Source organism: Canis lupus, chromosome 21 (genome assembly GCF_048164855.1).
Source record: "Canis lupus baileyi chromosome 21, mCanLup2.hap1, whole genome shotgun sequence".
Classification (NCBI taxonomy): Eukaryota; Metazoa; Chordata; class Mammalia; order Carnivora; family Canidae; genus Canis; species Canis lupus.
In genome coordinates, this window is record NC_132858.1 from 9,405,058 (window position 1) to 9,431,568 (window position 26,511).

General features: G+C 62.9%; 1 protein-coding gene across 3 annotated transcripts in view; it reads right to left on the minus strand.

The window, feature by feature from the left end:
* Nucleotides 1-12,452: 12,452 nt before the first annotated feature.
* Nucleotides 12,453-26,511, minus strand: part of KCNQ1 (potassium voltage-gated channel subfamily Q member 1) — a 323,097-nt gene continuing 309,038 nt past the window's right edge. For all 3 annotated transcript variants that reach the window (XM_072790382.1, XM_072790381.1, XM_072790383.1), the window contains one exon: nucleotides 12,453-13,670. In XM_072790382.1, the coding sequence (XP_072646483.1) occupies nucleotides 13,446-13,670 (225 nt within the window). In that variant the 3' untranslated portion in view covers nucleotides 12,453-13,445. The remainder of the gene's footprint in view (nucleotides 13,671-26,511) is intronic.

Genomic DNA, 26,511 nt, shown 5'->3' on the forward strand with positions numbered 1-26,511 from the left:
CCACCCCGCCCGCCCCTCCCCCGCGCCCGCAGCCCCCACCGCCCTGCGCGTCTGTTTGGAGAAGAAAGCGGACCAATTTGTTTTCATTCAGAATCACTTAAGATCCCATTTTGGAGAAATGAAAAGAGAAAAGCGCGCTTCCCGCGCCCGGCCCGCTGGGTGCCCGCTCGTGCCCGGCGGCGCGCTGGGGGGCGCCCCTCCCCCTCGTCCTCCCGCCCCCTGCCCTCCACCCCCGCGCACCGCCCCCCACCCGGCCGCGGCTCCCGGCCCTGGGGCAGCCGGCCTGCAGGCCCCCGGCGGCCAGGCCGCGCTCATCTGCATGAAGCGCACACTCGCGGCCCATCTGCAAAGGCGCAATTAAACGCGGGGGGCGGGGGGCGCCCGAAATTAGCATTTCCGCGGCCATCTGGCGCGAGGAGCGGGCGCGGCCGGACAAAGGGCGCCGGGCGAGGGGAGAGGCGAGTGTGCCGCGGCATTGACCTGCAAATGAGGCTTTGTCAGCGCATTAAAGCTGGCCGGACCCCCGACCCCGCTCCCGCCCCCGCCGCCCGGCCCGCGGCCCCTCGCGGCCCAGGACCCGGCCTGGCACCCGGAGGCCTGGGGCGGCCTGAGCTGCGCAGCGTCCCCCGTCCCCGCCGGTCCTATCGCTGCCAGCCGCAGAGCCCCTGTCCCTAACCCCCATCATCATCAGGCTCTGAGCCTGCCACAGCCCTGCCTGCCTCCAGCCGGCGTGCTCTGGCCGCGCAGGTGGATCCTGGCTGGAGTCCTGGCAGGTGGGTCTGTGCCTGGATGGGTGGGGGCCAGGTGTGGGAGAGTTTGCACGGCGGATAGTAAAACCCGGCCCCTTGGCCCCCTGCACGCTTTTGGTATTTTCCCCATGGTGTTTAATGCCCCCAGTCTTTGAAAACGGCGACTTCAGGTGGCTGACAGGCCTTCACAGTCGGGGGCACTCTTTGGCAATGGGCACGATGCTTTCCTGCCTGGTGACCTGGGATCTCCGGAGACAAGCCAGGGCTCATAGTCTTGAGGCTCTCTCTTTCCTTGCCTGGCACCAAGCCCTCAAGAACTCAGTATGAGAGGGGGTGCCTGAGGGGTGTGGTTAGACACCCCCCCCCGCCCCCGCAAGAGCCCTGGGTGACACAAGGAGGCTGCAGAGAAGGCCAAGCCCCTGGAGGATGGAGGCAGGACCGGGAGCCCTGCACACAGATGCCCGGGTCACTTGGTGCCCCTCTAAGTCCCCTGCACTTTTGATAGTATTGCTCAGACTCTGGCACCCTCTCAAGGCCTAGGGTGATGTGAGACACAGAGGACGGTGTGTATCTGTCTCTGGGTCTCAGTTTCTTCAGGTGGACAAATGGGAGTTTTGGTGATCCTGTTCAGGGTGATGTTCCTCTGCAACTCCTGTTCTTCCCCTGGGGCACCAGCTCCCAGCATATGGAGGGAGATTTCCTGCAGGAGGCAGACCTGAGGCAGAGAGGGGCAGGGAGGTGGTTGTCCATCCCGGGCTCAGTGGGGTGGGGCGGGGCTGGGGTCTGGGATCCTGGTTAGGGTGCACAAGGAGGATGCTGGAGACCCAGGGAGAGGTCGGGTCGTGAGGCTGTGAGTGCTAGATGGAGTCATGATTCTGGGGGACCCTCAAATATCCCCCCCTTAGCAGTGGCCAGAATGTCTGAAACCTCAGGGGTCAGATACAGTCTTCTTTAGATTTTCCTTCTGGGGTGCTAATACTGTCAGAAAGAGCAAGCTTGAAGTTGGGCAGTCAATAACACTCCAGTGAAAATTAGTCTGCCAACTCATTTTCTTGGAAATTAGGTGTCCCGGGGCCAGTACATAAACACCGAGTCTCTGGGACAGGAGTGCTCAGACTGGGAGGGCGTGGGATGCCAGAACTCTGAGCCGGGCAGCAGGAGTGGCGGCTCTGTGTTCCCCCACCTGCCAAGTGGCTGAGCGACCCCTGGCCTCATCTACGGGCCACGCGTGCGAGGTGGGGCAAAGGTCTCTGGCCTGGGAACCATGGGAGGCTTGGGTGGGGGATTTCTCCACCTGGACCTTGCATTTCTGCTGTGGGAATGGTTAGCACCCCTCTGCCCTTGTTACAGGAGAGCTGGGAGATGTGGCGCCTGGGACCCTGGTGGCACCTGGCACTCAGGTCTCCTTCGGAAGCTGGAACAGGGTTCATCAGACAAGGTTATGTGTGTGAGATGCCCCCCAAAGCAAAGTCAGGCCAGTCATGGTGATGGTGGGGATGGTGGCCCCATCTGTGCTTGGGCCTGCCCTTGGGGCCTGGCGCATGCTGCCTTGTTCTCACAAATCCCTGGGGCTGTGCCCCTGGAGGAGATAGGGTGCAGAGAATTTCAGAAACCTGCTCTCCTGACGCTGCCTCCAAAATTCTACTGATGTGGGATGGGTAAGGAGAGTTTTGGGGGTGGGTTGGCCTATCGGGTGGAGCCCTCGGGGCTCCTGAGGGGCTGCAGTGTGGCCGACATGTGGGGAGGGTGCTGGACAGCAGGTGGCAGGTGTGCCCCCTCTCTCCGTGGTTCTGACGGGCACCTCCCATTCTCCAGGTCAGGTCCAAGGACTCAGCCAGCAGCGGAGCCCGGCTCCCAGGGTCGTGAATGGCCACAGCTCCCGGCTCTTGTCCTCAGGAGCTTCTGGTCCAGCTGAGCTGGCTTCCTGCAAACTGGCAGTTCCTAGACAGGTGTCCAAGGAGTCTCTCTGTTAGGCAACCCCTCCATCATCTGCTGAAGGGGCGCTGCTGTCTTTGGGGGCGGCATCGAGGGCATCGAGGGCACCAAGGGCTTGGTGGGGAAGCCGGGGCCACATTTGGTTGGCCCTTCGGAAGACTTCATGGAGAAGGGCCCCGTGCCCTGGGCTGCAGTGAGTGAGTAGGAGTTTGCTTAAATGGAGAAGGGGAGATAGGGCTGATCTGGAGGGTAGTGGAGGTGGTGGTGGCCACAGCAGGGGTAGCGTGGGAGGAGCCGGGACAGCTGCTGGTGGGGGGGTTGGGAGCATGGGGGGCTGGGCCTGGAGCCTGGCCTCCTCCTGCCCGGAGGTTCCAGTCTCTGCTTCCTGCAGTGGGCTGAGCCGATATTCATGCCTGCTAGCTACAGGACGCTCTTTTCACTGTGAGCAGCGGGGCAGAAGAGCTGAGTGACAGGCAACTCGTGGCCCTGCCTTTGGAGAGCAGGACCGTCTCTGCGCCGAGTCCTGGCGGAGGCTGGATGCCAAGTAGGGACCGGGGACGGCCCAGAGGGTGCGCTGGGGAAACCGGGTGCCGCCAGCCACTGCATGGAGGGCAGGACGGTGCCGAGGCCCCAGGCCCTGAGCCCACCTCCCTCCCTTCCTGCCTGGCCCACACATGGGACAGAAGACACGGCTGTTGGAGACCCTTACCTGGAGCTCTGCTGGAACAGAGAGGACCTCCTCCTGCTTGGGGGTCAGCAGGGCTCGGGGTGGGGGTCCGTGGGGCTGTGCCCAAATGCAGAGGCCAGGATGGGAGGCGGGGAGGAGGCGACGAGGGCCAGACCAGCCCAAGTCACTCTGGGTGTCTCCTGCAGGGGAGGGAGGGCCAGTGTGGGGGCCTCTTCTGTGTATCTGCCTGCTTCCTAGATGGCCCCCCACTGCCGGCCCATCTGTAGAAGGGGTACAGGAATCTCTGTCTGCGGGGCAGGAGGCCGGCTTCCTCAGACCTTGGCCCTCCCTGGGGTTGCTCACACTGTTCCCTCTACCACCTTTCCCTCCCATCGTGGCCGCTCGGGCCGTTCTCCTTCCAGCTGCTCATCCCCAGGGGACCCCTGGGGAGGGCAAGCGGCAGGCCTGGGGAGCCAGACACACCTGGCACCACCCAACTCTGCTCCTCACCTGTGTGGGAACCTGGGCAGGCAAGTCAAGTGCTCTGGCCTCGGGTTCCTCATCCATAAGATGGGGGCAGCAAGACTTGCCTGATGTGCTGGGCCCACCTGGAGGACTGTCTCTTAACGCTCAGCTTGGAGGGTCCCTGGGTTCAGTCTGGGTTGCACCTGTCCTGGGACCCTCTGCCCGCTGCCGTGGCCCCTGGCAGGCGGTCTGAGCTGCGCTGGCTCCCCGGGGCGGGTGCCCAGGCGTGGGAGGGCCCAGGTGGGGGAGGCGGCCCCTAGGTCAGGCCAGGCCGGCTCCAGCTTGGGCTGAATGGCGCTCTGTCCTGCCCGCCTGTGCCTGTCATCTGCCGCTGGGATTCGGTTTCCTGGAGCTGGTGCGGCTGCAGGTGGATTCTGAGAGGCCGGGTGACCTCGAAGCCTGGAGCCCAAGTGTCTCTGAGCCAGGCGGGGGCTGGGGGTAAACAATGAGGCCTTTTCCCGGGGGAATGGGGCCGTGCAGGCAGGGGGACAGCAATCTGCCTGGGCCCTCAGGCCTCGCGGGCTGCTGGCAGTGAGAGGGGCTGCGGGGCGGTGGTGCCAGGCCTTGGCAGGGCTGGAGGGAGGCTGGGCCAGCCGGGCGCCGGGTAACCGAAGCCCCTTGGACACACTCAGGGTTTGTGCAGAGCTTGCAGGGCGCGGCTCTGCCTGCTTCACCCTGAGGCTGGTGGCAGGGGGGAATGGGCGGGGGTAGAGGAGAGGTGGGTGCCCAGGGACAGGGACCGTGACTGGCCACCGGCTGCCTCGGCCTCCCCGTGGCAGCTCAGGTTCTGTGGGAGGTGAGAGCAGGGGCTAGCCCTTCCTGCTTGCTTTGTGGGAGGCAGGGGTGCTCTGGGCGGCGAGGAGGCTCAGGGCTTCCTGGCGGTGAAGAGCAGGGAATTTGGACTCGTGATGGGGTGCCTGCTTGCTGTGAGCCTAACCTCCGGGGCTCTTGTTCTGTCTCCCAACCCGGGACACACTTTCAGACTCATTCATTCATTTGTTCCTTGGCCCCACCCCCCCGCCCACAGTCACCCACCGGGATGCTCCCCTGGCCGCCTGGGGCCGAGACTGGGAGTCCCAGCCGGTGGGCTCAGAGGGATGTGGCTGCCCCCAGACCCCGACAGGAGGCGGCCTCTGAGCCGTGGCCACTCTGAGTGAGCCTGCGGGCTGCCCTGGCCCACGGGGCAACTGGGAGCAGAGGCAGGGCTGCAGGGATCCACTCCTGGAGAGCGACTGTGGCTCCTGGGGTCTGGGTGGGCATGGGCGTCCCCAGCTGGCCCCAGTGGCCACCCCTTAGAAGCAAATGAGTGCCTGTTAGTGGGGGTGCTGTCATGCTCACGGCAGGTGGGCGATGGAAGGTCAAAGGGTCCACAGGATCCTTCGTGCCCAGCGGGGAGAACGCCGTGGCAGCACAGCTCAGGCTGTAGGCCGCTGCCCAGGACCCCGAGCCCCCGTGGGCGTGGACACAGGTCTACTGCTGCGGGACACTGTCTGGGAAGGCGTGTGTCTGCTCCTTGGTCTTCTGGGAGGAGGGGGCGGGTGGGGTGAGCGGTGAGGGGCCTGCGCCTTCCCAGCCTGTGGCCTTGGGGTGTTCGGGAACACAAGGTGAGACCTATGTATATCTATACTCGAGAAAAGGGTGGAAGGGAAAAGAGTGGGCTCTGAAAGACCCCAACGGATAGGATCTCAGGGACTGGGGGGCCTGAGAAGTCGCTGAAGAACATTCAGGAAACACCTACTGCGTGGCCGTACTGGCAGCCACGCAACCACATGGGGTAGGACGTGGTCTCACCCACGTTTGAGCAACGGGGAGACTGAGGTACAGAGGGGTGGTGTTCCTAGCCTGAGTTCCCAGGCTTCAGAGGCTCCAAACCTGGTTTCCTCGATGTTGGGCGGCTGCTTGAGCCTCAGTCTCCCTTTCTGTATGTGGTGGTTCTCAGCGGCTGTGCTGTTGAGGCATTGGAAGGGGTGTTTCTGAGGTCTCCCAGGAGGGGCTGTCTGGGGTTGCCCTGTGTCCATAGAGCAAGAGGGCGGCCTGGGGTCGGACACAGCGTCCTAGGTGGAGCAGAAGCCCACAGGAGCCCACAGGCCCCGCACAGGGACAGCCAGTCAAGTGGAAGGCCCAAGTCGATTGTTGTGGCCTCCTTTTCCTCTCCAGAGGCCTTTTGACGGAGTCCTGTGGACGGGAGAGGGGATTTGATTAAGACCCTTTGAAATTACTTAATGACATTACCCACCGTCCCGACAACCCCCTTTAGAAAGCCTTTCTTGAGGGGCCTCCCCCGCCTCCCATTCCAGGACAGGCCCTTCTCCCAGGCAATGCTGTGGTCCCCGGGGGCCCCGCCGTGGTCAGGGCCCCCGCATCTCCTCCCCCTCGAGTGCCTGGGGCAGCCCTACCCCAGGCCCGGCCTCTCCCAGCACGAGCCTCCTCTCCCTGGGCCTGACGATCCATCTCCGACCTGTCACCCCCATTGTCCTTGGCAGAGGGGCCGCAGCCCCGCCTTCTCGGAGCGGCCTGAGGGTTCTGTGCGCCAGCCCCAGACCCCTCAGGCCGGTGCTCTGGCCTCGGGGGGCCGAGGCTGGCAGGGGGTGTCTTGCGAGTAGCTCCTTGAGGCTTTTGAGGCCAGGGCATCTCAGTCTCCTGCAGGGGCCGCTCATCCCCACGGACCCTGGCCCCCACTGGCCTTCCCTGACCGTTCCAGAAAAAGTGAATGGAGGTGAATGAGTCCCTAGGCATAGTGTTAGTCGGGTGGAGCCCAGCAGCTTTCCTGTTCGTTGGTTTGCTCTCGAGACGTCCACATGGGGACAGATCTGCGGTGCTGTGGCACATAAGGGCACGTTCCTGAGTTTGGCAGTCCGTATACACACTCCGTCCGCCCTGAGCTCTGTGAGCGCTGTTGCTGGTTCTTGGGTGTGAGGCTGCTGTGGCTTTTGTACTGTCGTCTGCTTCGCGCCCTGCTGGCAGCTCTGGTCAGTGGCCACGACCATCTGAAGCTCAGAGACGCCAGGTGCTCTGCCCAAGGATGCATAGCAAGAGAGTGGCTGAGCCAGGATGGGACCAAGAGGATCCTGGCTCTCAGACTCTAGTTTTTTCTATATCCCCACTACCTTCCCCGATGTTCCTGTGAAGTCTTGCACTGTGTGTGTTTAGGGGGTGGTGGTAGTGGGGGAGAAAGAAACAACCACAGTGAATTCACTGGGGTTTGGTAGATTGAATCATCAGGTTTGTAACAATTTCTTGAGGTTCTGTGTGTGTGTGTGTGGTTCGGATGTTCTTGCATGCAGGAGCAATGGCAGCTTTGTTGGAATCAGTGGCCATGCCTTGATGGACCACCGGGCGCTGGGCTGTATTGGGTAGCCATGCTGCTTCCAGGTTTCTTGGCCCACGTGGACCAGTAGAGGAGCTGTGTTCAAACCACCTGGCAATGCCCTGCATCTTTTCCTCGGACCCGGCCTTTCTGGCATTTCCATCTAACCCAGAAGGCCAGTCTGTCCCTCCCTGCCCCCCGGTTTCCTAGCCTGGCAACAGGCTTCTTTGTCACTGGAAGTCCCGCTTCTTCTCTGGGGTTTTTCCAATGCAAAGTCACACAAATAGGTGTCACGTTGGGCCAGCTCTGGCCTGGAACTCGGTTTCCCCCTCTGCACCAGGCGGGGAGGACCCATGTGGGCCCCGAGGCTGCTCTGCTCGAGTGTCTGCCTCCCCGCAGTACCATCTCTGCACCCCAGGAGCATCCCTGGGACTCCCTCACTGTGTGTTTTGCAACATCCTACCGGCTTCCTGGGGCGGGAGCCAGGCAGGAAGACGGCTGCCGGCATGATTGATCCAGGCAGCCCGGGCCCCTGCTTTGATGCTGCTCAGAAAGATCACACGCTTCCTACAGGCTAGAAACCGGGAGAGAATTTCACCGAGCAGGGTGTGGAGGGGGCTGGGTGGGAGGGGAGAGGAGAGGGTGTGGGGGGGTTCAGAGACGTGGGCAGGTGGGAGGCATTGTGGTGTCCCAGCGACACACTGTCCACTCGATCTTGACACCTCTACCTCTGCAACCTGAGGAAGCAGGAGGCCAGATCCAACAGACAGCAGGATGATCCCCATCCTGGTGCCTCACAGGGGTGCCGACAGGAGGGCCAAAGGAGGTCACGGAGGGACCTAGTGGGAGGGGTGGTGCTCCAGCCTCAGGGGCCTGGGCTTGGCAGACAGACCACTGTGCTGACAGCCCCTAGCCCAGCCTCCGCCCAGGCCTGGTGGGCTGGAGCTGGAGGTAACTCCCCGATGGAGCAGGTGAAAAAACAGCAGCTGGCCAGGGAGGTCGGAGGTCGCCTGCCTGGGGCTTCCGTGCTGCCTGGCGGCAGGACCTGCTCTGCCCACCCGCCAGCGCCCTGCTGCATGATGGCTTGGAAAGGGCCCAGGTGGGGGCTGTTGGCTGCAGAAGGCCCTATCCCCGGGCTCCTGGCACTCAGAGGTCAAGGGAAACTGGAATTCTATCCAGCTCTGTGGACAAGCACGCTGCAGGCCCAGCTGCCAGGGACCCCAGGGCCTCGAGGGCAACAGGGACTGAGCCAGGCCCAGGAGGGGGCTGCCGTAGGGGGCTGAGAATGGTGAGGTTGGAACACCTTTTCAGACCTCCAGGGAGCCACTGGGACCCAGGGCTCGGAGGTGGTCCTGGAATGAAACCAGGGCATTGGAGCAGGTGGGTTTCCAGCGAGCTGGGAAGGGCCCCCGACCAGGGAGACTGGCTGCATGAAGGGAGGTCTCCAACCCTCCAGGTGACCCCCACCCCCAGACTCCCACAGGAGGACGCTGTCTTGGGGTTGTGTGTGGGGCCATCCCAGGATCCCTGGCCACATCTGCCTTTTGCCACCCTATCTCCCACCCCAGCTGTCTGGCCATGCCAGTCAAAACACCTGCCTGATTTCTTCAGGGCATAGGGTGGTAGACTCCCCTCCCCCATGCATCCGTCAGGTGGCACAGGCTGGCGGTGCCCTCCCATGCCCTGCCATGCAGACCTCCCCCCACAGTGCCAGTAGCTTCTTTCCAAACCTTCATTTTTTTTTTTTTAGATTTTATTTATTTATTCATGAGAGACACAGAGAGAGAGGCAGAGACACAGGCAGAGGGAAAAGCAGGCTCCTCGCAGGGAGCCCGATGTGGGACTCGATCCCGGGACCCCGGGGTCACACCCTGAGCTGAAGGCAGATGCTCAACTACTGAGCCAACCAGGTGCCCCTCCAAACCTTCATTTAACTAGCCCTTCCTGAGTACCCAGTGCCAGGCTTCTGGGGTCTGACCTCTCCTTGTGGTCTGGGAGTCCAGTGGCCCTGCTGGTGGGCACTGCTCCTGACCCCAGCCCGGTGGGTGCTGCCGTGCTCCCTGGCAGGTTGGGGCCTGACACAGCAATAAGCAGGATGTGGGCCTGGCCAGAGACTGGGGGCTCTCAGGGAGAAATGCCATCGGGGGGTGGGCAGGGCTGCAGCTCACAGGGCCTCTCGGGCCAACCTGCTGGGCCCGCCGACGGCTTGCTCTGGCTTCTGGCAGGGGCCTGGATGTGAGGCAGGAGGGTCCGGGAAGCTGCTCTGAGGGCTCATGCGGCTCAGGCAGGTGGGTAGAACCCAGCACCCAGGCATCTCCTAGGCTGTTTGGCTGCCTTTATTAAGCATCTACTGCGTGCCAGACCTGGGCCCAGAGCCCCCATGTCTTATCTCCATCAGCCCCACCCCCACACTCCTTTGAGGGGCACCTTCACCATTCCCATTTCACAGACACGGGGTAGTAGGAGTGTGGGCCTATTCTACCCCCGCCCCCCTAGCTTCCGGCCCCTTGCCCAAAGACCAGGAGAGTCCCGGGTTGGGCTGACACAGGCCTCAGACACCAGCCCCCGTGGCCAAGCCCAGCGCCCGAGAGGTGCCATCCGCCCGGCCGGCTCCCGAGAGCACAGCCAGGGGGAGGGGCACTGGGGCCCAGGATGGGGAGACCCCCAGCAGCCCCACCCTGCTACCCCGGCAGATGCTCCCAGCACCCATCGGACACTGAGCACCTCACTGAGGGAGCCCAATTTGGAGACAAAGGCCGGGCACTGCGGACAAATACTCATGGACACCGTGAGCAGTGAGGGCCAGGCGGCCGCCGCGAGGCCCACAAAGGGGCTGGGGGAGGGGGCGTGAACGGCCCGGGCTGCACTTGCCACCGTTGCCCGGGCGACGGCCCTCTCCCGGAGAGGTCTGCTGGGCCATTGTCCGGGGCACACAGGACGTGTCATACACCAGATGGCCGTGTGCTGTCTAAGTCACTTATCGGGGGGCAGAGTGAAGGAATGCGGCCGGCACGGCGGGCCGGGGCGCCATCTGTTCCCGCAGACCGCGGGCACCGGGCGGGCATTGAGCGCCCGGCCGGCCGGCCCAGCCTCCACCGCGGGCTTTAATTAGCTAATTCCATAATTGGGCTTTATTTCAGGTAAATTGCATTTCACACCCGAGAAGGCCGCAATGGCCCGTCCAGGAGTGAAGCACTCAGGCACTTTGTGTGCAGTCGATAATACGGGAAACAAAGCCGGGCTGGGTGCAGGGGCCGTGCCCTGCCCAGATGGGCGGCCCCAGCCGGAGCGCACCGAGGGCCCCGGGGGCTGGGGGCCAGGGTGCCGGGGCTGCAGGGGGCCGGGGGCCCCAGGGAGCCGCCGAGGGCCCTGCTCTGCAGCCAGCCGCTTCCTGGGGTTTCCACAAATATTTACCCAACAAGGAAACAACAGCTTTTGCCTTTCCAGTAATTGTTGCTCGCTCCCCTCCCCCGGTGGGTGCAGGCGGCGGGGGGGGGGGCGGGAGGCCCCGGGCTCTGCGCCGCCCCTCCTGTCCTTCCCTGCCCTGGCCAGTGCCGCTCAGGCCGGATACCCAGTCCCCACAGTGGGAGCCCCCGGGGGGCGCCGGCCCAGTGGGGCTCAGCATAGCGGGACCTGGGGCCCTCCCCGCCTGCTCCGTCAGAAACCTGGGTTGCCCGTCCTGACACTGGCCACCAGCTGCTTCCAGGGGCCTTGGGACAGCCGGTCCTCTCTGTGTCAGCCGCCCCCAGCCCTGCCGGCCTGGGAACGTGGGTGGGCTCTGGAAGGGAAACGGGAGGGTGAAGTGGTCCCAGAGGATGGAGGAACAGTCAGGTGTGTTCAGCGGACTTAGCCATCCCCCCACCTGACCGAGCGTGTCTGCATCTGTCAGATGAAGCGGAGGACTTGCTGGGGGGCCATGCAGAGGGCGGTGGGCACCCATGGGGCACGGTGAAGACAAGTGGGTCCCCCCCGCATGTGCCTCCAGCCTGCTTGAAGCTGGGCAGGCCCAAGCGAGCACCGTGTTACTGATGGAGGAAATAAAGGCCTGTGAGGGGGCAGACATGTCCGTGTCGGGCCCTTGGAGCCCCACCATTCCCTGCACCTGCCCCAGGAGGGATCCAGTCTGCGCTCCTTGAGCTCCTGGTGGGTGGGCCTGGACATGTCCCAGTGCCATAGGAGGGCTTCCGGGTCCTTGGTTGAGGGCCAGCCTGGCCCGGGAGGGGCAGATGGAGAGGACTGAGTGTGTGCCCCGAGGCAGCTACCCTCTTGCCCAGGACCCGGAGCTCCACCAAGGCCAGGCCTGGACTGCATGCTGGGTCCTGGCAAGGTGCCTGCCACCCCCCAGGGGCTCAGGGGCTGCTGGGAGACGGGCAATGACCACATCTTAACAATAGTGGGTGGCAAGGGCTGCCCCAGGGGGAGGCTCCAGGGCTACAACAGCCCCGACTGGGGCCGTGCCAACCAGGGCCAGAGCTTCTGACTGGATCCATGGCCTCAGCAAGCTCTCTGAACACCAGCCCCTTCCTCTGTGAAATGGGCAGCCACCTGGACACTGTAGGAGTCCTGTCCACTGGGCAGGAAGGGAAGAAAGATGGACCCAGGAGGAGGTGGGGCACCCCGATGTCCATAGGTCGGGGGGCAGGGGAGGGCAGGAAGACTAGGGCGCTGTCCTGTCCATACCAACCCTGTGGCCCAGGAGCTGAGGGTGGAGCTGGTGTGGGGGACGTGAACCTACAGGACAGGGTCCCCGAGCTCCACCCCCAGTGCTGGCCTCTGGGCATCACCATCTTGTCCATCAGCCCTGTCCCCTCGAGGGGTCCCGAGGCCTGGAGGGCTGCTTCTCATGAGGGGCTTGCAGGGAGGGCTTGCTGCAGGAGGGGGCTTTGAGCTGGGCCATAGACCAAAGAAGTGACTTCAATACGAGGAGGTGAGGGCTGGAAGGACGTTCCAGCAAAGGCCGGCGGGCAGGCCGTGTTTCTGGCCATGTTCCTTCCGTCCACTCAGCTCTTATGGACAGAGCTGATCCGGGTGCTGGCTCTGGGGCTGGGGCGGTAACGGCCTGGCCTCGACATGCTTCTGGGCCAGCGTGGGAGACCCTCCTCACAGAGAGCGGGGGGCTCCGTCCTTGTCCCCTTCCCAGGCCAGGGCACACAGAACGAGGACACCCCGGAGTGTTGAAAGCGGGGCGGCAGCTCGACAGGAGGACGGGGTGGTCCCAAAGGCGGACCGTGCCCTCCGTCACCAGGGTGAGTGCTGGCCCGACACCAACTCCGTGACTCCACGTTTATTAGGAAAAGCGCCACAATTAAAAATCAAAATCACACCGTGAAACTCATTAAAACACAGATTCCAAATCACCACAAATTATTCTGATTTCTGTGAGACATGACGCCCAGGAGGAGCCCCTGTCTTGTGCGGGGATCGTGACACCCACGCGCCCCCTTCGCTCAGCAGCCGCCCGGGGCCATTCTTCCCAGCGGCTCAGACCTGGTGTGGAGTGGAGGTGGGGGCCGTGCAGGGGGCAGTGGGCAGGAGAAGCTGCCAGTCCAAAGTGGGGGACGTTCCACCCCCAGTGGACACCTCGGGGACAGCGGTGGCCTCAGGGTCCCCTCCCCCACAGTCCTGGCCCCCTGAGCCGGCGTCTCTGCAGAGTGGAGAGCACGGCCAAGTGGAGAGCACGGCCCAGGCCCGGGGCCCTCCGAGTGAGGCTTCTAGGCCTTGATCATGGTCATCCTGGATTTGGCATGGGCTGGGCCTGCCCTGCCCTGCCTGCCTCCTCCCTGGGTCCTGGGTCTGAGCCTGGGGGTGGGGTACCCATAGACCCTGTCCAGACTGTCCCTCTGTCTCCACTCAGGAAGCCCCTGGGCCACCCAGGTGGGCCTTCATGCACCTGTGCTGTTTCTTGGCCATACATGGGATGGAACAAGTGCCTAGGATGCCAGCCCCCCTGGGGAGGGGTGGTTGAGACTGAGCCCTGCCACTGTGTCCCAACTGCCATACAAATGAGGTGGGGGGCCAAGGTCTCAGAGCAGAGAGGGGCCCCCAGACCCAGTCAAGTTCTAGTACCCACTTGCTGGGGCTCTCAGGGTGGCCTGGCCCCTGGGGGGCTGTGGGGCCTGGGAAGGAGGGGCTTGTCTCTTGAGCCTTTGAGGAAGGTGCCAGTGACCTGGGGGGTGGGGTGCCCCTGCTGGGTGGGAGGTGGGCCAGGCTGAACAGGGCATCTCTGCACTTTCCCTTGCAGGCCTGGGGCCCCAAGCCCCCATCAGGACCCCTCTTCGGGACCCCTGCGGGGCACAGTTAGCTGTTCGTAGGTGGGCAGGGTGTTGCTGGGCAGGAAGAGCTCGGGGTTGATGGAGCTGCAGGGCTGAACCACCTGGACCCCGCTCCCGCTGGGGGGGCGGCCACCTGGGGGGCCACCATGGTACAAGGAGAGGAGCTGGTGAAGCATGTCCGTGATGAGCACCAGCCTCTGGTCCAGCTGTGTCACCTGTGGAGACAGGAGCAGGGATGAGTCTTGGGTGGGAGCAGCCCAGGTGAGCAGGTGGCCTTGGGGCCTGGGCTTGGCGGCCGGGGTTGGGGGGTTGGGGGAGGGGAGGTGCCTGCAGGTGTGAGCTGTGCACACCCGCGTGTGCAGGGAATGTGCATCCGCATGGCAGTGGCCCCCTGTGTGTGTTTGTGCTTGGGAGACATGAGGGTACAGGGAGACCCTCCCCTCCACCGCCTTCTGCAAGTGGAACAGATTATTCTCCCTGGGAAGTGCTGGAGGGTCGTAGGGTCTGTCCTCTGTCTGCCCCTCTGTCCCCCTACCAGCAGCTGGTCTTCCCAGGGAGCCAGAAAGTCAAGACCCCCTCTGCACCAATCTCCCAGGGGTCAGGCTGGGGCGCTCCTTCTGGCCACATGACCCAACACCCCTTTTATCAAAAGCCTGCCCTGCTCTGAGCACTGGAGTTGTCCATGGTGAACAGACAGGGTCACCCGGCAGAACCAGAAACAAAGGTGGGGGCCATGTAGACTGGGGCCAACAGGTACATTCCCAGTAGAGGCTGTTGGATGTCCAGGAGCATGAGGCCAAAACTAGCCCAGGGAGGTGTGGGGAGTCAGGGTGCACCCGGGTCTGGCGCTGCTGAGAGGCACCTGCTCACAGAAAGTAGGCCAGCAGGGGCTGTGGGGCCTGTGAGTGGTGAGCCGGTGGACAGGGTCCAGGCAGCTGCTGGATCTGGAGAGGAGGTGCAGCTCAGACTGGGGTGGCACTGGGGGGTCAGGCCCTGGGGCAGCTGCTTGTCCGAGGTCCCGTCACCCCATCACCCAGGCCCAGGGGGGCTGCTCCTCTATTTTCTCAGGTAAATCTGACGTGGGAACTTAGGCAATAAAGGGAAGTGGTGCAGGGTTTCTCTGTTTGGCTGGGGAGGGGCCTGGAGGCCACTCGGCTCTCTGACCCCCCCCAAGCTCACCACCCCCATCCCCTGACGACTGTTGGACTCTCTTGTTCTCTGTAAAGCTGTTTGGAGACCACAGACTAGACCAATACCCCAAACCGCAGACACAGACCCCGAGGCTCCCGGAGGAGAAGGTCTTGCTCTTGGTCACCAACTGGGACCCCTGCCTCTTCCATGTCACCCCTGCACACCCGCCCCTGGGCTTCCATGCTGGGAAGACAAGAGGGTGAGGTGGGGAGGGGTCAGGGCTAAAGCAAACGGTCCTGGGAGGGGGTGAGAGTGGGGATCCCAGTGGATGGAGCTCAGAAGGCTGGGTGGACGCTCACAGTGAGCAAGGCAGGAGGGGACACGGGGTGGTGGGACTTGCTTGCCATCACACTTAAGCCCCACCCCTCTTCTGACCCCTGGGGCGGGAGTCACCTGGGCTTCCCGGGCCCTGCACACCAGTGGCATTGAAGGTGGCATGTCCCAGCGTGGCTCCGTGTCATCTAGCGGCGCAGGCCCCAGCTCAGGGATCAATTGGTTTGGCATTAATTAAAGCAGCAAATATATCACAGAAGAGAATTTGTGGTTTCATAAATTTTCACTCAGCAGCACTTGAACATCTGTGGAGGCCCCCAGATGTGCAAGTGGGTATGGAAGCCTTTATAGGGTGTTCTTGGACAAAAAGGAAACAGCAGTGTGGTTGGGATGCGGCAGGGGTGAGGGGGTGCGGCACCATCCTGCGGGCCGGCGGCCGGGGCAGGCAGAGGTGTAGCGCCTGCTGCTGGGTGGCCCAGGCCTTGCGGGCCCCTCTGGGCCCCTGCCCCCTACCTCCTACCCCAGAGCTCTGCCCCCTCTGGGACTTGGCAGCTGACCTTAGTGCCACCCCCTTCCCACCCTTGGCTGCTGTGGGCTCCGCTGCTGGCTCTTAGCAGCCCGAGGGTGCCCTGCCCAGCATCCAGGCCCTGTGGTAGCCTCTGCTCCCTCGATGGCCAGTGGAGTTGGACACTCTTCTGCTCTGGGGCAGGGTGTCAGGGTGGTCCTGGGTCCTGTGGGCTTTGGAGGGCCCGAGCGAGGGTGAGGGCAGGTAGGTCCTGCTTGGCCTTGGGCCCCGCTTTGTCACTTTTTGGAGAGATGGCCCCCAGAGTGGCCTTGTCCCACGTCCTCCCTTTGCTTGAGCACAGGGAGCCTTTCTCCGGCTCACATGTAGGACTGATGGCTCAGTGGGCTGGGGTGGCTGCGTGGCCACACCCCAGCTACAGAGAGGTGCATCCACCTGGTGGGGGCCCTGGGGAAGGTAGCCACGCGCAGGGACCGGGAGCCGTTCCCCGGAGCTGTGGGGGCAGATCAGTTTTGGGGATCTCAGACCTCACGGTTCCTTGCAATCTGATAGAGACTGAAAAGACAGGGCCGACAAAAGGGCCCTTGTTCCTGGCCTCGACTCACCAGATTAATAACCACAGACGACGCACGCGGCCCTCCGAGGAGAAAAAAGCAATTAGAGTAACAGCTAGCGAGAGGGCCCCAGGCGGCTGGTGATCAAACCCAAGGCGACGGGGTTCCTGTGTGATGTGGTTATGAATTTGTTTTCAAAAGAAAATCTTGAAAAAGAGTCTTTCAAGGGAGGTTTTTGCAGGACCTGCTCAGCCTTGATCCCGGCTCTAGACCTGCTGATGGCCCTGGCCCCTTGGGTGGGAGACAGGCGGGGGCGGGGGGCGGCATGCTGAGGCCGGGGATCCAGGGGAGGGAGCCCCCCGCCCGAGAGGCAGCTCGTGGTGCCCTGGGGCCCCCCCTGATCGGCGTCTGCAGGTGGGGCGGGACCTCTTCCCGGGACATCCTAGGGCCCTGGGTAGGGTCCCAGGGCAACTGGAACTGCAGACTGGCTTGGACTCACCTGGGCTGCGGGACCTGGGGGGTTCTAGGTGCAGGGCCCGGCACTGGGGAGCCCGGGGCCCCAGCTGGCTGCACCCTGGCACGCACAGCAGGGGCATGCATGGGGAGCGGCCGCGATCACTCAGCACGTCTGCACACCGGCTGTGCGTTCACTTTATCCTTTACTTGACCCCCACCCCGTCCCTCCTGCAGGCCCCTGGCTCTCCCTGGCTCCCTCACTTCACAGATACCACAGAGGTGAGGGAGTGAAGGGCCGGGAATGGGGGGGTGCCGTGGGGCTGCCAAAAGCCATCTTCTCCCTCCTTCCCTGGCTGCAGACCTGGGGCACCTGTGAGGCTCAGCTGTGCCCAGGTCCCAGCGACTCCGGCCCGCCACTGTCTTGGGAGGGCCTTGAGTCCCTGGAGACGGCTTGGAGGAAGGGGTGTGGCTGGCACCCAGCTGAGGGCAGGTCTAGGAGGGGCTCAGGATAGGGCTCCCTGGCCTGCCCCCTCCCAGCCCCCATGCTGGCCAGGCCAGGAGGGAGCCCTGTGCTGGAGAGCTCAGTGCAGAAGGCCACCTCCCCTGTCCCCCAGAGCCCCAGCCATGCCTTGAAGATCTGGCATTGGGCTCGGTGTTCTGTCTGTCTGCAGAGCTTGGGAGACCCCTGCCCACCCCTCCACAGCCCAGTCCCGGCCAGGCAGCCGTCCTCTCTTGCTGGGACAGGTGCAGTAGCCTGCCAGCCAGCTTTCTGCCTCAACATGCTTCTGCATGGTGGTTCTTTCCAAACACACGCCGGGTCACGTCGCTGCCCTGCTCACACCGACCCAAGCCGCTGTCCCACTGTCAGAAGCCCGAGTCCCTGTGTGGTCCTGGCACACACACACCCTTTGCTCTCTGGCTTCCCGTCCTTCCTCCCTCTTCATTCACTCTGCTCCAGAGCTCGTGGCCGATCCTTAAACATGGTGGCCTACGTCCCTGCTGCTCCTGCAGCCTGCCCCAGCCTCCCTGCACCCTGAGATGTCACCAACATCCCTGATCTGAGGTCACCTCCCTCCCTGGCCACAGCCCTCCTGACCCTCCCACCACACCCCACCCTGAGCAGCCCGTATTTTCCCCAAGACACTTGGTGTGTGCATGTGTGTGTTTCTGTCTCTAATTAGAATGAGGCTCCAAGAGCCCGGGGCCTGGGCCCTTCCTCCCAGTCCTGGGGGCGAGCACTGCGGGGGCGCACTGCTGGGCACCTGGACTCCAGAGCCTCTGCGGAACCCCCAAACCAAGGGGACAGGGAGAGGAAGCAGGGTGCCTGTCTGTCTGGGGCGAGCTGTCCAGGGACGTCCTGCTCAGCGGGCAGCGCGGCCGGCCCTGGAGCACGCCTGTGGCCCGCGGTCCGCCCCTGGCGCTGGGCCCTGGACTCCTCGGGGCTCGGGCGCGCCCCACCCCCACGGCAAGGAGCTGACAACAGCGCCCATAAATCACCCTTTCGGTCGGGCCCATGGGGTTGGGCCGTCTTACAGGGCTGGGCATGAGTGGGAATCGATCACGGCGCTTCATAACGTCCTAATTTATGGCAGGAGACGGTGTAATTGTGTTTATGACTTTGTTTTAGTGCTTTAGCTCTTGGAGAGAAACCAGCGCGTTCCTAGTTGCTGCGGTTTCACTGCCAGTCCCCGGGGCAGCCGCTTGGCTGGAGCTTTCGGAGCTGCGGCAAGCCGCCGCGCACCACCGCCGCCGCGCACCACCGCCGCCGCGCACCACCGCCGCCGCGCACCCACCGCCGCCGCGCACCGACCGCCGCCGCGCACCCACTGCTGACTCGGCCCGCGGGCCTTCTGGGGTGCACGTGGCGGGGGCCGGGGGCCGGGGGCACACTGCGGCCGGCCTTGGAGTGAGGACACGTCTGGGGAGCGGGGGCTGCATGGCACCTGATGGGCCACCTGGGTTTGTCTCTGAGCTTGGCGACCTTGGACAAGTCCCTCGGCCTCCCCATTCCCCACGCGCTGGACAGGGATGACGGCGGAGCCTCCCTCGGTAGCAGCGGCAGGATTGAAAGAATTCATGCACAGAATTCACGCACGGGACTCTGGAAATGGTGCTCGGCACTCGGTAAGCTCCCATGAGGTGTCCCACCGTGACCCACGGTGATTCCTGCGAGTGTTTGTGCACGTCTGCCGCATGGAATGAGCGGAGAGAGACTCCTGTGTGGCCTGGCTGGCACACGTGTGTACAGATGTGTGCATGTGCATGAGTGTGCACACACGGGCTTTCTGGGACATGGGACACTAGGATGGAGAATGCACTGGCCGCTCCGAGTGTGACTACACAGGCCACTGTCCATGGAGTCATTCCCTGTGCTGCCAAGGGCACGAGAGTGCCTACCAGGACCTCTAGGCCCCTGGGCCTTTGTACGTGCTAAGGAGGTGAGCACCGCCACGGCCGGAGACCCTGCAGTGACAGAGCAGCGCAGAGGCTGAGCAGGAGCCCTCCGGGCAAGGGGCTCTGTCGGTGCCAGTGACTTCTGACGCGGACTCACCGTCACCAACACGTGTCCTTCCGCCAGGGTACCGGGCCCTGCACTCGGGGAGAGTCCAGGCTGGGGTGAGTCTCTGCCCAGGGACACAGGACACGTGGCAGCCACTTGTGTGGGGGCTCTGGGACTGGTGTCACGGCGCAGTCGATGACCTGGCACTTTGCTATGGCGACAGGGTCAGAGACCGAGACCCAGACCCCCATCCTAGCGTCTGTCCCTCACGTCCACTGCTCTTAGTATCTGTCCCTTGCAACTCCTGGTGTCCTGGCATCTGTCTCTCATGTCTCCTGGCGTCCTAGCATCTGTCCCTCGCATCCACTGCTGTCCTAGCATCTGTCCCTTGCATCTCCTAATGTCCTAGTGTCTGTCCCTCATGTCCACTGCTCTTAGCATCTGTCCCTCACATCTCCTGGTGTCCTGGCATTTGTCCCTTGCATATCCTGGTGTCCTGGCATCTGTCTCTCATGTCTCCTGGTGTCCTAGCATCTGTCCCTCACATCCATTGCTGTCTTAGTGTCTGTCCCTCGTGTCTCCTAATGTCCTAGCGTCTGTCCCTTGTGTCCACTGCTGTCTTAGCGTCTGTCCCTCGTGTCTCCTAATGTCCTAGCGTCTGTCCCTCGCATCTTCTGGTGTCCTAGCATCTGTCCCTCACGTCCACTCTTGTCTTAGCATCTGTCCCTTACATCTCCTGATGTCCTAGCGTCTGTCCCTCATGTTTCCTGGTGTCCTAGTATCTGTCCCTCCTGTCTGCTGCTGTCCTAGCATCTGTCCCACACATCCGCTGCTGTCCTGGCGTCTGTCCCTCGCGTCCACTGCTGCCCTAGCATCTGTCCCTCGTGTCTCCTGGTGTCCTAGCATCTGTCCCTCACTACTGTTGCTGTCCTAACGTCTGTCCCTCACGTCCGTTGCTGTCCTAGCATCTGTCCCTAGCGTCTGCTGCTGTCCTAGCATCTGTGCCTTGCGTCTGCTGCTGTCCTAGTGTCTGTCCCTTGCATCTCCTGCTGTGTGGGCTGCAGGGTGGATGGAGGCAGCCAAGCTCTGGCAGGTGGTCTGAGCCACTGTGAAGGTCAGCCGTGTCTCATCGGAGCCTCTGGCACTTGTGACCAAAGGGCTGAGGACCTGGTCAGGCCCACCCCACGCCCCCCATAGACCCTTCTGGAGGCCTGCTGACTATCCCTTAGGAGTGCAGGTTGCTTCCTTCCCAGAGAGCACCATACAGGGAGCAGGCCCTTCTACCTGCCTCACAGACCCCTGCTTGCCTAAGGGCCACCTGTGGATGAGAGGGTCTGCCAGGGAGCTCAGTGCTGCCTCGTTTCAGGTTGACTGTGGGCACAGGTCATCGTGTCTGTGTTCACCGGGCTGGCACAACCTTGCCCACCCTCCGTGCCCAGCCCTAGGTCCTCCCTCTGCACAGATACCCCCAGGTCTGGGGCCCCAGCACCTCACCTCCATGGCACATGGGTCTCATGGCATCTCAGCACAGCACGTCTCCAAGAGTCCTGCCCCCAGTCCTGTCCTCCCAAGTCTCAGCTGCGGTCCTGCACGCTCTAGAACACAGGCCCCGTATCCGACTGCTCTCCTCTCCCTCACTGACACCCCAGCCTGGACTGGCCGCATGCCTCACCGGCACTGTTAGGTCACCACTTGCCACCACGTTTAGCTCACTCCCACTTGCCCCAGACAGTTGCCAGGTGAGCTTCTCCCTGCTGACCTGAGCTTTTGCCCTCCGTGGAGTTCCCAGCCGGTGCACCCAAGTGAAATGTCATCTTCTGCAGCCCCTCATTCAGTACCCCTGGCCCACTTCTCGGGTCCCGAGCACATACGTCCCTCTCAATCCTGCCCCAGGGGGCCTTTGAACTCACTCTCCCCTCTGCCACCACATCCTATCACCTCAGCTCGTGTTGAGAGCAGCCATCCCTGACCTTCCCAACCAGGAACCTCCTCATCTGACCCTCACTGTTCTATTGGTAGCCCTTACCACTCCCCAGTGTGTCCTGGGGGCTCCCCTTCTACCAACAGAAGGCTCCCGAGGCCAGGCCTTCAACCGCTGTCACTGTGGTATCCCCAGAGGGCCTCCCAGAGCCCGGCATGCAGTGGGTACTTGGTAAATACACGTGGGATAGAGTTGGTGCTCCACGAATACTTGCTGGGTGAGTAGGTGAGACCCCTGACATTCTCCTGGGGCCCCAGTGCCAGGCTGCAGGGAGAGGTCCTCCAAGCCAGATGCTTGCTCCCTCCCTGGAGCAGGGGCCAGGAGTATGGCTTACACTGCTGGCTGGGCCTTTTCACTGTCATTGATTTATAAAGGCTCTTTGTATATTAAGGAAGTCTTTCCTTCAGCATGTACATCACACATGTTTTTCCTTAGTGTGTTTTTTGTGTCGTGAACCGATTTATGACAATCATAATTATTATTTTTTGGCTTGCTGCAACAAAAGTCTTATTTATTTGTTTGCTTTTTCACGTAGTGGGAGTTATCCCTCTCTTTCTTTATGATTTCTAGATTTCTGTGCAGGGTGGTCTTCTGCATTCCAACACTGAAACTTTTTTTTTTTTTTTTTAAGATTTTTCTTATTTATTTGAGAGATTGCATGCGCTCGAGGGAGAGGGAGCTCAAGCTGGGGGAGGGGCAGACAGAGGGAGAGAAGCAGACGACTCCCCACAAAGCAGGGAGCACAACACGGCACATGGTCCCAGGACCCCGGGATCATGACCTGAGCCGAAGGCAGATGCTTCACCGACTGAGCCCCTCAGGCACCCCTTTTCTGGTGCTTTTCATACTTTTCCCATGCATCTTTGATTGGCACGGGATTGATTTTGGACTACAGACCAGTTTTCAGTGATGATCCCGATGCTGCGTGGCACTTTAGGGGGTAACCTACCAACCCACCACTGCACTGGATACCCCCGTACACGCGGAGCTCCTCGTGTTTCTGCCTACCTTGCCGTCTGCACTCAAACACAGCGATGGCAGCCCCTTAACAGGCTCCGGGCAGCCCGGGGTGGCACAGCGGTTTAGCGCCGCCTTCAGCCCAGGGCCTGATCCTGGAGACCAGGGATCCAGTCCCGCATCGGGCTCCCCGCATGGAGCCTGCTTCTCCCTCTGCCCATGTCTCTGCCTCTCTCTCTCTCTCTCTCTGTGTGTGTCTCTCATGAATGAATAAATAAAATCTTAAAAAAAAAACAAAACAAACAAAAAAAAAAACAGGCTCTGCCACTGGCCGGTGCTGTGTTCTCTCACGGCTGTTCTCTCCGGAGGGGAAAACCTCAGTGGCTCTGTCCCGAGCATCCAGCAGGAGAGGCCGCGGGGGAGTGTGGACCAGCTCACCTGGACAACGGTGGCCCCCTCTGCTCGGGGCCCCCACGGTCTGAGGGATCCCGTTTCTCTGCTCAGAACTGGGAGAAGACTGTACCCTGAGCTCTGAACAGAGGGCGACGTCCCAGGGTGGTGGCTGCGGGGTGCTGTGTAGCCTGAGCCCATCCCTGCCCTGTTAGCCCCAGCCTCAGGGCGCCCCCTGTCTGTCCCCGCTCCTGCCCCACGAACACCCTCCTGGGTTCTCCCGTGGCGAGTGCCCTTAGCTCGTCTGCAAGTCTGTTGTTTCCTCCGTGAAGCCTCCATGGGTTCTGTACTGGATGCTCCCCCAACTCTGGCCTCTGTCGACCTCTCCTCCAGAGCTCACACCTGCTTCTTGTTGCCCCCCGTCCCCCGCTGCCCTGCAGAATCCGGGTGTGCTGTGATCGTCAACACAGTCCATACCCGTGGACACTCGATCCCCTGCCCTCCCCACCCCTGCGCCTCCGTCGGGGCCGACACATCCACAGCCCCACCAAGCCCTGCTGAGGCTGCTGTTCCTTCTAGTAATGCCCGAGGGAGAAGGGGGCTCATGGGACACAGGGGGTCAGTGGCAGGGTCAGGGGGCCTGGGTGGGGCAGCCAGGAAGCTGCCCACAGCCACCAGGCAGGGCGGGGGGCACTGGGGGAGACCCTAGGCAGGGCTCGGGACTCCCCAACGGGCTGGCTAGCCCCTAGCCGGGCCTCCGGGGGGTCCTGCCAGCAGAGGCCAAGCAGGGGCGGCCACCTGCCCTGCCCACGTCCAGCCGCCCTAGGCCAGGCCGACGACGCAGGCGCCCTGCTCGGGGGGCCGGGCAGGCGGGAGTGTAGGGCAGGCTGGAGACGGGGGCTGCAAGTGAGAGGCCGTATTTGTGTTGGCGGGAGGGAGGCCCCACCGGCATCTGAGCCCCCCACCCCGCCTCCCCTCCTGCACTGCCCCTCTGACGGGCCTCGAAGTCCCGGAAGCCAGGGGGACGCTGGGCAGAACACTTCGTACCTGGAGCCAGGGAGCGCCTAGCCGCCTCCGCCAAACCCCAGGGCTGGGTGGGAGGGTGACACCGGGCCCAGCGATGGCTGGCAGGTGGGCAGGGGCTGCCCAGTGGCTCTGTCATCAGCATGCTCGTGGCCGTGGCTGCCCTGGCCAGGCCTGGCCACCCCATCCCGGCCACCCAGCAGTGCCCCCTTGACGCTCGGCTCCTCCTCCCTGCCACTCTCCCTGGCCGACGGACTTCCTATCTGTACTCATAGCCTGTCCCTGCCCCGAATAAAGCCCCTGTAGATCTCCCCACTGCTCTCTGGATAAAGACACAGCCCTGTTTTGGCCACATGGTCTGGGCCGTGTCCCACCACAGTCACTGCCCCTTCATGCCCCAGGTTGGCTTCCTCCAGTTCCTTGGATGTGCCTCTCCCTGCTGCAGGGCCTTTGCACCAGCTGGTCCTGCTTCCCAAAGAATCCATTGCTTTGCTGAGCCTGCAGACCCTCCCCATTCTTCTGGCCCCAAGGAGAGGTTCTCCTTCCTGCTCCCTCCTGGTCTGCAGGTCTGTTCCTCCGTGCTGTCCTTCCATCCCCGCAGCTGGCTAGGGTACCACTGGCATTATCTGCTTCAACATCCACCTCCCTGAAAGCAGGGGCACTGCCAGGCCATCCCTGACCTTCACTGGCTGGGTGGTGACTCTGGGCCTAACAGGCAGGGGACAGTGGGTCCGTCCTGCAGGTAGGGCAGCTGTGGTAGTCCCGTCTGAGAAGGGAGGTCGGTGAGCATGTGGTTGGGCCTCCCGGGGGCAGGGTCCTGCTCCCCTCCCTGGACAGTCCCTCAGGTCTGTGAAAGGCTCCAGGGGAGAAGGTCCCGGGGTCTTATTTAGCTCCCCAGCTCCCCAGCACCTCTGACCGCTTCCCTGCCCCCAACACCAGCCGCACCCACAGCCTGGTGTTCACATCTCTCAGGCTGCGCTCACTGTCCCCACTCAGCCAGGGGCCATGTCCCCTCTCTGGACACTCATGCCAGCCTCCCCGGTGGAGCCTGATGGCACACGCTCCCCGGCCCGGTCCCCGGATGGCTGTGGCCTGGCCCCCGACCCCACCGGCCCCGCCGCACCGGCCTCCAGGAGAGCGCCCCCTCCACGCCCACGGCTCTGCCCAGCTGGGCTCTTTGCTTTTGGACGAGCCGGTTTACCAGGTTTCGTGTGACAGGAGTACTCTTCAAGAACACTGTCCCTGAAAAGTGAAAACATTTCAAAGAAGCATCGCCTTTGACCGGGCCCGCCGCGCCCGGTGCTCTCCTCTCCCAGGTAACCGGCTCGCGGATCTGCTGTTTATCCTTCCGGCTATTTCGCAGCCCCGGCTTGCACATGTGGTGCGGATTCCCTGCGTGGCAGGTTTTAGCATAAATGGTAACATGAGACACCGTGGCTCTCTCCTTGCTTGTTTTCACTCAACACAGGTTCTGAGGTTGCCTTGTTGAGACACGTCCACGGAGCTTGCTTCCCCGGGGCGGCTGCGCAGGGGGCCTTCTCGCGGGGCTCTGGGGCTGTCTCGTGGCCGGTGTCCCCAGGCAGGCGGGGAGGCTGAAGCTCGGCGGATGCACCCCTGCGCCTGCTCCAGGGACCCCGGGGAGGGGACTCCACCCCAGGGATGAGTCTTCCAGGGGCCATGGTCAAGGCCACGCTCTGCAGTGGCCCCTCCACATGGTCCCTATACCTGCCCTTCTGCTCTCACTGGCCCCTCCTTGCCCTGCCAGGCTTACAGTCAACTGTTGAGCGATGACTTTCCTTCTTGATGAAGGTTTCTGCCTCCTTTATCTCCCTCCTGGGATGGGGCCTCCCTGCAGGTGGGTGGGCCTCCTGTGACCCCAACTCCAACGCATCTTCGACCCCCCGCAGCCACTGAGCCCTGATAGAGCACCTCCGTCCTTCAGCCGTCTCCTGTCACCAGGAGGGATCACTCCTGCCTAGCCGCTTGGCGAGGACACGCACTGAGCCCCCAGCTCCCCAGCCACTCCTGCCCAGGGGTCTCCCCTCTAGGGGCCCACTCATCTCCCACTGTGCGCCGCCTGCCCAAGAGCCTTGCACCCTTCCCTGCTCTGCTCATCCAGGATCTGGAGGAGAGGAGTCCTCCACCCTGGCCTGGGGCTGTCCTCGGAGCCACCTGGCTGCTATCCCAGGTGCCCCTCTGAGAGCACCGGCCCAGCTTAGCCCTCTCCTCATCCCCAAATCACTACATGCCCCTCCCTCACCAGCGGACACCCCATCCCCAACAGCAAAACACACGAAGCCCTCTCTTGACTTTGCCACCTGTGGCTGCTGCCTGTCTCTCCTAGAGGTGCTGGCCGCTGGTCTCTGGGCCCAGGCCGCACACAGACCTCCTGCCTGCTGGGCCGCCCCTCCAAGGTCGCAAGGTGTCCAGAATGCAGCAAGTCCTCACTGGACCGGATGTCTCTCCCCGTTTGCTCCTCTCAGGGCTCCCTGATCAGGTAAGGGGTCAGGTCAGGAGTCCCAGGGCCACCCTGGCTCCTTTCTGTCACACCTGCCATCTGATGCAGCCCCAGGGATGCCAGCGTGGTCAGGGATCTGGAGAGCTCTGGAGCCCCAGCAAAGCCATCTGGAATCTCAGCCTCTCTCCTGCCCCCCCAACCCCCCACAGCCATGGCTGAGCCATCAGCACCTCCTAGATGCCACAGCAGCCTCCCACCTATGGTTCCAAAGCCACTCTGAGGCCCCCAGGGTGATAAAATAGGGGCTCTCCATATCCCCAGCACCAAGGCCGGGGCTACTGTCATGGCTTGAGGCCCATCGCAAACTGGTCACACCCTCCTTGCTGCCCTGGCTTATTTTGCTCTATCCCTGAGGGCTTACTGCTGTCACAGGCCCTTTGCACCTGCTGCCCGTAGGGCAAGCTCTATGAGCTTGAGGCTGCTTCTGCCTTCCTTCAAATATTCCCTTCAGTGCCCCTGCAGGGCCCACCAGGGCATGCCCGCCGCCTAGCTGCCGCCCTGTCCTTGGCACTCAGCACGATGTTGCTGACTCGTCTCCTCTCCTGCCTCTGTCCACTGCAGACAGTCAGTGGAGCTGGCCTTGAGGGTGGAGCTCCTGCTTGTGGTGTCGTGGTTGCTAATCCAGGGCCCGGCACATAGTAGGTGTTCAGCAAAGATGTGCAGAATGAGTGAATCACCACCACGAGACAC